General features: G+C 41.3%; 1 protein-coding gene across 1 annotated transcript; it reads left to right on the plus strand.

Moving 5' to 3' along the window:
• The first annotated feature begins 258 nt into the window (after nt 1–258).
• On the plus strand, nt 259–7815 carry LOC102931116 (natural killer cells antigen CD94). Its single transcript, XM_043546649.1, has 6 exons — nt 259–271; nt 1254–1352; nt 2103–2171; nt 5953–6104; nt 6686–6789; nt 7389–7815. The coding sequence occupies exons 1-6, from the start codon at nt 259–261 to the stop codon at nt 7540–7542; spliced, it is 591 nt and encodes a 196-aa protein (XP_043402584.1). The 3' UTR covers nt 7543–7815.
• The last annotated feature ends 2598 nt before the right edge of the window (nt 7816–10413 follow it).

Raw genomic sequence — 10413 nt, forward strand, 5'->3', positions numbered from 1 at the left:
TGTAAGATGGTGTAGTGTGTGCTCTCCCTTTGCACACTTGAGAGTTTGGGGAGGGACTGTTCCCCAGGAGAGACAATCCCCATCCAGGGGGAGGTTCCACACTGGCCGAACATAGGACAGTTTCTAAAAGGCACAGCTGAGCCCTTAATGCTGTTTTAAGGTGCCCTGGATGGTGGGACTTCCAAGAGGAAAGGTGGAGCCCTTTAAATTCTTCCTAGAACTCTTTGTTCTGAGCCTCCTTTTCCTTACCCCACCTTCATGAGTGTACATGGTACTAGCAGTGAATGAATATAATGCTTCCTCTCTTTCACAAATTGCTACATAGATGCAGCTTGGGCCACTGCACAGGGCTTCAAACTGACAGCCAGGATCATTGGGTTTTATTCACTCCCTTGATAAGCCTGGGCAAGCCAGGATCATTGGGTTTTATTCACTCCCTTGATAAGCCTGGGCAAAGCACTTCACCTCTCTCTGTTTCAATTCCTCCATCTGTAGAATGAGGATAAAACTTTCCCACCTTTTTTAAGTGCTACAGTTGAAAAGCTCCATATAAGTGCTAAGGTGGAAGAAATATACCTTAGTGGTGTTCTGCTAGGACTCCAGGACACTGTTCTGTTGCCATCAGGTCCTATGTAATACAGTCTGCCTCCTTCCTGTGGCCTCTTTAAAACTAGATCCTGCTATTCAGGCATCCTGACCTGTAAAAGCTTGAGCATGGAAAGAGTTTTCATTCCATAGTTTGAGAGTTCTGATGACCCTGTTCTGACACAGCTGAATAGGGGTGCGGGTAGGGGGAGGTGAATGGATAGGTGTGTAGTCAAGCTGCATTTCATTAACAAGGAGAATAGGAGTGAAAAGCAGAACAGGCCACTCTTGTGGATAAACCTGATACAATTTAAGAGAAAATTAGAACATTTGTGCTGTTCATTTTTTTAAAAACCATTCTACAGAATGTAATTGGTAAAGAATTGTATTGTTGCTATAAGATGGCTAAAATTTTTTAGTGAAGATCTCATTCTCTATTAAATTCTATAGACTTATAAAGTATTGTTTTAATAAACCCTACTCAAATTCTATACAACTCTATTGTTATCTTCATTCTTAAATTCCATAGGACTTTACAATACGAGCAGAGACAAAAAAGGAGCATTGTTGCAAAAGTAAGAAAAAATACTTCCAGGACTTATGCCTGGTTTAGGGTTTAAAAACATTTCCCCCCATAATTCTGTACTTCTCCCTTTCCTCTCTCCCAGATTCTTCTGGTTCAGCTCCTGCATGGGGACTCGTAGCAGGGATTTTGGGGATCGTCTGCTTGGCTTTGGTGATAGCAGTGGGTGTCTTGGCTGCCAATGGTAAGCATGAGCAAAGTAGATTCTGAGAGACAGGCTCTGTGCTGGCATACTCCTTGTGTAACTGCTGGAGAGTAAATCTCCTGGGGTGTAAGTCAGTGAAGAGCTGCAAATGATTAGCACCTTTGAAAATCAGGCCACTTATTCAGATGCCTAATTATGGCTTCAGGGGGCAGGGCCGGGGCACCAGCTGGGTTCTTTCATATTCTCTCTCCCACACTCCGAAACACATGGTGATAGCTGCACTTCCACCTGCTTGTCCTCTGTGCTCTGGAACCACCCCCTTTGCAGGGTTTCCAGGGACAACTGCAACTGACAACCCCTTAGAATAACAGCTCCAATTAGCCACCTGACTCAAGAGCCAGAAGGGGCACAAGGGCATTTTTCTGCTTAGTGGTCACTTCAAACACTAGCTGTGTTCAACATAGATGTTGGAAATCAGGATGTTTCCAATTGCTCTTTTCAGCGAATCCTTACAGAGTCAAGATTTTTAGCCACCCAGTTTTTGAGGGTGCTACTAAGTTCAAAATCTGTATTTTTAAGATTACTTTTAACAAGGACAAAATACCTGTCATGTTACATGTAACATTATAATTTGTTGTTATTACAATATAACAGACATTCTGCCTGATGGCATAACTGCAGGTAGAACTTGGCCCTTTGTGTCCCTATAAGGCACAAAATATTGATTAAACTGTGCTGCAATTTACTTTTAAGGGGTACATCATATTGTTATATTATTTTGGCTTTAAGTTTTTCAGATCTCCCAAATACCATGTAGACAGCAGGAAAACCTGAACCAGTTTCAGGAAATTATCCCAGGTAAGAACGGAAACCTGCCAAAGGTTTTGAACAGGAAAGATTGCCTTCAAAAGGGCAACATTTTTTCTTGTATGTGCTGTAACTTTAGACTGAAATCATTTCAAATTAAATCCCTAACATTGTTGCTAGACTGATGAATAGCAGTTTATGACATTTTGCGTTAACTAGATTCCAATTCTTTTTATTCTTATTTACCAAACATTTGCACTCACTGCAAAAGTCAGAAGTGAGTCATGAGGAAATGTAAAGGAGGCGAAGTTGGTTTAACTCACATGTTGAAAGGCAACCGGAAAGGAGTATAGCAAGAAAAATAGTTAACATGAGGGAACAATAACAATAATAGAATCATAGAAATGTAGAGCTGGAAGGGACTTTGAGAGGTCATTTAGTCCAGCCACCTGCACTGAGGCTGGATAAAATAAACTTAGACCATCCCCCCTGAAAAGCATTTGTCCAACCTGCTCTTAAGAACCTCCAAAGACAGGGATTCCACAACCTCCCTTGGAAGCATATTCCAGAGCTATCCTTAGAGTTGGAAAGTTTTTCCTAATGTCTAACCTAAATCTCCCTTAGTGCAGACTAAATTGATGAGTCCTTGCCCTATCTTCAGTGAACATGGAAATCGGTTGATCACAAACCTTTTTATAACAGCCCTTAGCATATCTCAAGACTGTTATCAGGTCCCAACTCAGTTTTCCTTTCTCTAGGTTAAACATGCCCAGTCTTTTCAATCTTTTCTAAACCTTTGATAATTTTTCTTGCTCTTCTCTGGACTCTCTTCAGTATGTCCACATCCTTTTTTAAAGTGTGGCCCCCCGAAATGGACTCAGGACTCTCGCTGAAGGCTCACCAGTGCTAAGTAAATCAGCACAGTTACTTCCTGTGTCCTACATACAACACTCCTGTTAATACGTCCAAGAATGATATTACCCTTTTTCGCAACTGTGTCACACTGTTGACTCTGATTCAATTTGTGATCCACTATAACCCCCCAGATCCTTTTCAGCAGTATTACTTCCCGGTCAGTTATTCTCCATTTTGCATTTGCACATTTGATTATTTGATTTTTTTTCTTCCTAAGTGTAGTACTTTGCACTTGTCGTTACTGAATTTCATCTTCCTGATTTCAGTCTAGGTCTCCAATTTGTTAAGGTCAATTTGAGTTCTAATCCTGTCCTCCAGTATTTTTGCAACCCTTCCCAGCTTGGAGTCATCTACAAATTTAGAAGCATACTCTCCACTCCATTATCTAATTCACTAATGAAAATATTGAATAATGCTAAACCCAGGCCAGTGAACCATTGATAACTCCTGTGTGAGTACTGTCTTGCAGCCAGTTTTGCACCCACCTATATTAATTTCATATAGACCACATTACTCTAGTTTGCTTATGAGACTGTCTTGTGAGACTGTGTCAAAAGCCTTACTAAAATCAAGATATAGCAACTCTATAGCGTCCTTCCTATCCACTGGGCCAGTAACATTTGCAACCAGTTCCTCCTTGTTAGTCAGAATCAAATCTAAAATGGCTGCTTCCACCTTCTGAAATAAAAAGTTGCCCCTAATACATTCCAAGGACAGTCTGTGTTTTGCCAAATTACTTTTCCAGTAGATGCCAAGTAGTTAAGGTTCCTCATTACCACCAGATTATTTGTTTTGGATATTTCTGTTATTTGTTCTAGAAATGCCTTCTCCACTCCTCTTCCTTACCTGGTGGTCTATAGTAGACCCCTACTGTGAGATTCTTGTGTTTTTTCCCCTTTTATCTTCACTCAGAGACTTTCAATTTATCTACCTCTCACCTTCTTCTGGACCTCAGAACCAGTGTATATACTCTGGATGTATAATGAGACACCTCTTTCCTTTTTTTTTCCTGCTTGTCTTTCCTGAACAAGCTGTTACCCTCTATGCCAATATTCCAGTCATGAGATTTATCCCACCAAGTCTCTGTGATGCCAATTTAGGTATAATACTAATACATACTAATATTTCCCGTTCTCATTAGTTATTTCCCATACTCCTTACATTTATAGACTCACAGACTTTGAGGTCAGAAGAGACCTTCATGATCATCTAGTCTGACCTCCTGCACGTTGCAGGCCACAGAACCTCGCCCATCCATTCATGTACATTGGTGTACAGATATCTAAAATGTTGGTCCAATTGCCCCATTGTTATACCTTTTATTGCTCCTATGATGATACTATTGTAACATTCCATCCCTCCCCTTCCAAATATTTAGCCTTATGTTAAGGTCACCCTTTTTTATACCTACCTGTGGGCTTTTGTCACCTGCCCCCTTTGAACCTAGTTTGAAGCCCTCCTCATTTTGTTGGCTAGTCCCGGTACAAAGATGCTCTTCCCCTTCTTGGTCAGGTGGACCCCATCTCTTCCCAGGAGACATTCTTTGTGGAACAGCATCCCATAGTTGAGGAAGTCGAAGCCTTCCGATTGAGTTTCACAGCCATTCATTTATCTCCAGGATGTATGCATCCCTGCTTGTCCCCTTACCCTCAACAGGGAGGATGGACAAGAACACAACCTGGACCTCTCACTCCTTCACCCTTTCTCCCAGAGCCCTGTAGTCACTGCAGATCTGCTCAGGGTCATACCTGTCAGTATCATTAGTGCCCAGGTGGATGAAGCAGCATGGGGAAGTTGTCAGAAAGATGGATGAGCCTTGGCAACCTTTCCGAAACATCTTGGACACAAGCTCTAGGAAGGCAGAACATTTCCCAGGACATCATGTCAGATCAGCAGATGGATGCCTCTGTTCCCATGAGAAGAGAGTCACTGGTCACAACCATCCAATGCCTCCTCCTTTTGCATGTGGTGGCCATGAGTTTCTCAGCCTTGAGGGCAGGTGTTTTTTCTTCCTAAGCCATTGGGGTCTGCTCTTCACCTCCTGCTGCCAGTACCTCATATTGGTTCTTGACCATGATGGATGAGGGACCTGGCTGGGGGACTGAGCACTGTCTTCTGCCTGAGGTGGCCAGCAGCAAGTCTTCTCCTCGCAGACCAGCTGTTTTTTCTTCCTCATCTGTTGCCACTGTAGTCATCTGTTAAGAAGCTGTAAGATAAACTAGTCAACTTCCCACTTTAACATGTTCCATCTCTGGTGTTTCTCAGCATGTAGGTTTCACCATCTTAGATTTCCTAACACCTGCACATCAGTAACTGAGTGATAAATGCAGTCTAACTCTGTGTGAAGAAGCCTCACGTGCATATCATCACTGAATTTTATCCATTGTGCAAGAATCTTGCTCAATCATTACTGACAAAGAAACAGCCAATCAATTACAATAGCAGATGCACTTGATGTATAGAATCCAAAAAATTCCCCTGGGGAAAAAACAAACAAACATGATTTGTGTATAAAAGGAAAGTGATACAGGTACAATATCAATTAGTCTATTTGCTATGGCACAAGAATCCTCATGCCAGCTTCAAAATGCCAGCAACCATGTCAGTGCTTGTGAGTCTCCAGATGGTTTGTGAAGCACTTGACTGAAAATCAGATTACAACAGAAAATCTATTATTACAATTTTAACTTAATACTTCTAATAAAGGAACATCTAGAGGCCCCAATCAGGTATCGGCCTTCATTATATTAGATGGTGTACAAGCACACCATAAGAGACAGTTCCTACATGAGAGAGGTGACAAACTTAATATAGACAAAATGCAATAAGTGGATGAAACAGTCAAGCAGAGGGAATTGGGGCGGGAAGACAAGGGTAACAGCGATAGAGGGAACATAAACTGTATTTTCTTTTTAAGGATGGAAGTTTGCTCTTTGCCCAGCAAATTGGTTTCCCCATGGAGAGAAATGTTACCACTTTTCTACTGAATACAAACCATGGCTGGAGAGTCAAAAGGCCTGCTCTTCTCAAGGCTCCAGACTTCTTCAGATAGAAAGCAAACAAGAGCTGGTAGAGTATCTTCCTCTTTTGGAGAGTGCCATAGTCAGAACTGCCAATAAAGATTTGCCTGTGAAAAGAAGATTACAGAAAATTAGATTAGGCTTCATTTGGCATTTTAAGATTTTTTTTCTTGAAGGCTAATTACCTTGCTCCTCCTCTTCTCTCCCCAGCATTAGAGCCATATCTGAACCCTAAATTCAATTAAAATGCCCCTGTTGAAGGCAAAACCCCAATGTCCCCTGTACTTCTCATATGCAAGGTACAGTTATTCCTGTGGTAAAAAAAAAAAACCCATAAATCGCTCCGGGCGATCGAGGGGAGGTATCGTCCTCCAGACAAGAGAGTCAATAGAGATTAATCCACAAAGAATTATTTTACAATTTCTAGAAAATCTATAGCAAACATTCTTGGAGATGACGAGGAATGTGATCAGTCTGGCCAGTAGAGTTGCTCAACCATGAGGCTGCCTCAGCATCACTCTACCTGATATCCATACACTAATGAAATGAGCAGATATCTGATATGCATACAACCATGAAATGGGCAGGGAAAGGAATGTAATTGCATGAATTGGCTTCGTCCTTCTACAGAATTTCATAAACCCCCTGGCAACTTCTCACTGGATAGGATTATTACGTGACAAGACCGACAGACCCTGGATGTGGGGGAATGGCACAGCTTTCTCCACTGACCAGTAAGTTCCAGACACAGCTAGAAACTTCTCATTTCCAAGAAGTGCATTCACAGTGTTATAAGGGAGAAAAACCCAGAATGAAATAGTAAGGAGCAACATGTCATCACTGAAATATATTTTTAGAATGCTTTGAAGGCCCAAGTCAGCAGAAGATGTTGCCAGTGAAGTTGAGAAGTATTGCCCAAACTCCATAGGTGATGAAACACCAACAGTTGAAGGGAAGGGGGTGCTGCAGATAAAGAATAAAGTGCATTGGAACTCCTGAGCGGAGTAGGACCAAAAAAAAAAAAGATGTAGAGAAGAGGTTATGTGTCATGTCTAAGGTGCACTGGCAGTTAAGTGAAAAGTTTGCACAGCATGTGATGCACTACTCCTGACTCTATTCAATGCAGTTATTCATTGCATTCATAAATGCCAAATTTAATAATTGATTTTAATAATGTTCCCTCTGCTTCTCCACAATTGTTTCATTATTATTAAAATTATTTGTTGATGCCATCTACCACAGTGTTCAGATTAGACATTTTTGCCCTCGAAAAAATAAGGTAGTGACATAGATATAACTAGAATGGCTGGAAATAACATTTTTTCTGTCATAGGTTTGCAGTAAAGAAAGGATACGTTGATGGTGACTGTGCAGTCGTCAGAGGCAGAGAAGTCTTCTCTGATGACTGCAAAGATACAAAGCGCTACATTTGTGAGCTGCCAGTTCATGTGCCAGAGTCTGATGTATCCGGACAAGATAGATCATGAAAATCATAAAATCTGGGCATCCCAAACCCAGCGAAAAATATCCCTCAATAAATACTAACCCTGTCATCTTTTCCTCTTCAAAGGCTGTGTTTAAATTGTAAGGTTATAATATGCTTTGCTGAGATCATATGTTGTTCATGAGTCTGTGTCAAAGGGAGCTGGGACTGGCCTCTCATAACAAAAATAAGTCTGATAAACCGCTCGTCTTTTGGATACCCACAGCCAGTCAGAGCCCTCCCAACAGGCAAAGCTGCTCTCTTTTTTCTTTTTCCAGTTCAGTGATAATTTATTGTAATATGGTAATTAGTCCATTATCTGATTAAAATAGTTTTTTTTTTCAATAAATTGTTGAACATTGAAAAAAATCTGATTTAGTTGCCACCTTGTATGATTTCTTTTTACTTTATTGTATTTCATTCAATCACAGAAAAAAAAGCCATGATGAATACATTCAGATATGAAGATAACATTGGTCAGACTAAAAATTCCGTTTGGAGAAAATAGCTTGAAGGTGTTCTTTAAAATTTTTGTATGTGGAATGGACTGAAATGGATATCCTGTGGAATCAATATCCATGTCCTTGGGGCCAAAACAGCAAAGGCAAAACCAACTGTCCCACCCACTTGCCCCCGCCCCCAGCTTCTCAAAGGAGTAAGCAAACCTACACGTACATCATGAACAAGATGATAGCAACAGTGAAACCCTGCTGTGAGCTGTTATAGTCACAGGGTAGAAGTTCTCATTGACATCACTGGATAATTAAAGATGATGTTACACAGAGTGCACAATTGGAAGATGTGATCCCACCTTTGTATTCCCTGGACTGGGCATGGTCAAAAGTGATTCTCTATCACTTCACCTTCTCAACTCCAGTACACTGTGCTTGGGGACAAGCTGTCCTTGTGCCTCATGACACAGTCAGTTTCCTTTTGTCCCCATTAGAGAAATGTACCATGCCAAGAACACTATGGTCTTCCTAGCTCACTAGATACACACTTCATGTCCACCTACTAAAGTGATCCCAATGATTTACATTTATGTCAAATGCTGTTGGTAATAGGCTTCCTTCCAACAGAGGTAAATACTGTGGGGTCCCAACCATTTCAGTCTGGATCATTTTAGAACGACTGTGAACAGGACTGGCTGAAATGGATCAAGGAGCCCTCCCAGTAATAACAACTGTACAATAGTGGCCTTTCAGAATCTCCCAGAACCCACTATTTCTCACACTTGTGCTGTGAATGATGGGATAGGTGCCCACAGGGCACTGCAACTTACAGAATTTAGAAGAGTGGTTGTGAAGATGCAGGGCAAACCTGCAAACCAGCATCAGCAGCCTGGCTGGAGTGGAGACACTGAACCATTTGTGTTTAAACCATTTCTACATTACTTATTTGCTAACTAGTGGCTCAGTTCAAAAGTGTGTATTTAAACTGTTTATGAAATGTTTTGTACGCATAACGGAGCTGATCCTCTCAGTTATTGCTGTTGGGTTGCTGCCAGTTTCCTGTAAGGTGACCAGATTAGCAGCATCAGTTACACTGTGAAGCTCTGCACAGTGGAAATAGCTATAACTACTGTGTTAGAAGTCTTGGTTGGTTGGGTTTTTTTCTTTCTTGCATAAGAAAACTCAGAATCTGAGGAATGCAGAAAACACTACAGAAGGGCTCTCCAAACCGATTTTTTGTACCTGCAGCTTTCTAATGTCTCACTCATACACAAACACACACACATTAAAACATCGAATTGATTTAGTAAAAAATATGAGTTAATGTGGAAGTAAAACTGCAGAATTTTACTCCTATTCACCTTCTTATTTGTAACTTGATCTGAATGTACTAGTTAGGGTGCAGGGCTTCTGACAAACACTTCCTCTGTGGCAGAAACCAGAGCCTTCAAATCACATTCTCATTTCTTCTGTTGGCTGCTGCTAACCCAACAAAAAGAGGACAGTCAGATGGTCTTTCTCCCCTGGTCTTTCTCCTCTTTAAAAACTAGGAAAGAGTAGCAGAGCAGAATCAGAATTGTTTGATTCAAGAGAGAATTGTTCAAGAGAGAGACGTTTGTTCAGTTTGACATTTTTCCTTTTTCAATTTTCTCACCAAAAATTAGCTCAAGCGACATTGTCCCCACTTTGTAACAGTGTTGCAGTATGATGAGGCGAACGTCCAGGCGCTGTTTGGAACTTCAGGCTGTATCTCTTGTTAAGATTCAGGAAAGGAAAGCTGGTCTGAAGCATGTTGTCTGTGAAGTGGATCTGCATCCCTCCTGAACGGTGAAAGCTAGTAGGAGTTTCCAGTTCTAATACAGAGGAAAGTTCTCAATGCCTCAATCTGAGAGGGAAGGACACCCACCCTGATGACGTGTGGGAAGGTTCATCCTAAAATAACCTCTTCATGCAAACAACTTGACTAAATACCAATTTGCCTTAAACTTTCCTTTTGTGGAGGTAGGCAATAAGACCTTCTGTCATGCTGTCTGGAGTGGTTCATGATCATGAGTGCCAGCCTCAGGAAAGACTGTCAAGAGAAGCAGGGCAGAGACCCCAAACTGGATGCGTGTGCTATAATTAGATTTCACAAACCCAGTAACAAACACAAACCCCTAAAGTACTATGACAGTCTTACTATGGACAGTTCCCTTGGGCTTTCCAGTCTATCTTGCCACCCAGGCAAGCTGGATTTAGTGGTGGTTGCTATATATGAAAGATCACAAAAGATTCGGGTTGCTTCCTTCCAAGAGAGCAGTCACTTACCCCAGGTCAATTTGTACCTTTGATCTCTCACCAAAGACAACATTTGTAGCCAATCCTGTAATATACTAACTAAAAATGTATTAACACGAGAAAAGAAATGAGAGAGTTATTACAAG

Source organism: Chelonia mydas, chromosome 1 (assembly GCF_015237465.2).
Source record: "Chelonia mydas isolate rCheMyd1 chromosome 1, rCheMyd1.pri.v2, whole genome shotgun sequence".
Classification (NCBI taxonomy): Eukaryota; Metazoa; Chordata; order Testudines; family Cheloniidae; genus Chelonia; species Chelonia mydas.

What these genes read in the sequence shown, in the direction of transcription:
- LOC102931116 (XM_043546649.1), top strand. An exon ending in GGGTGTCTTGGCTGCCAATG is followed by an intron (nt 1,353 to 2,102) that starts GTAAGCATGAGC and finishes TTTGGCTTTAAG; the next exon opens with TTTTTCAGATCTCCCAAATA. An exon ending in TAGAAAGCAAACAAGAGCTG is followed by an intron (nt 6,105 to 6,685) that starts GTAGAGTATCTT and finishes GTCCTTCTACAG; the next exon opens with AATTTCATAAACCCCCTGGC.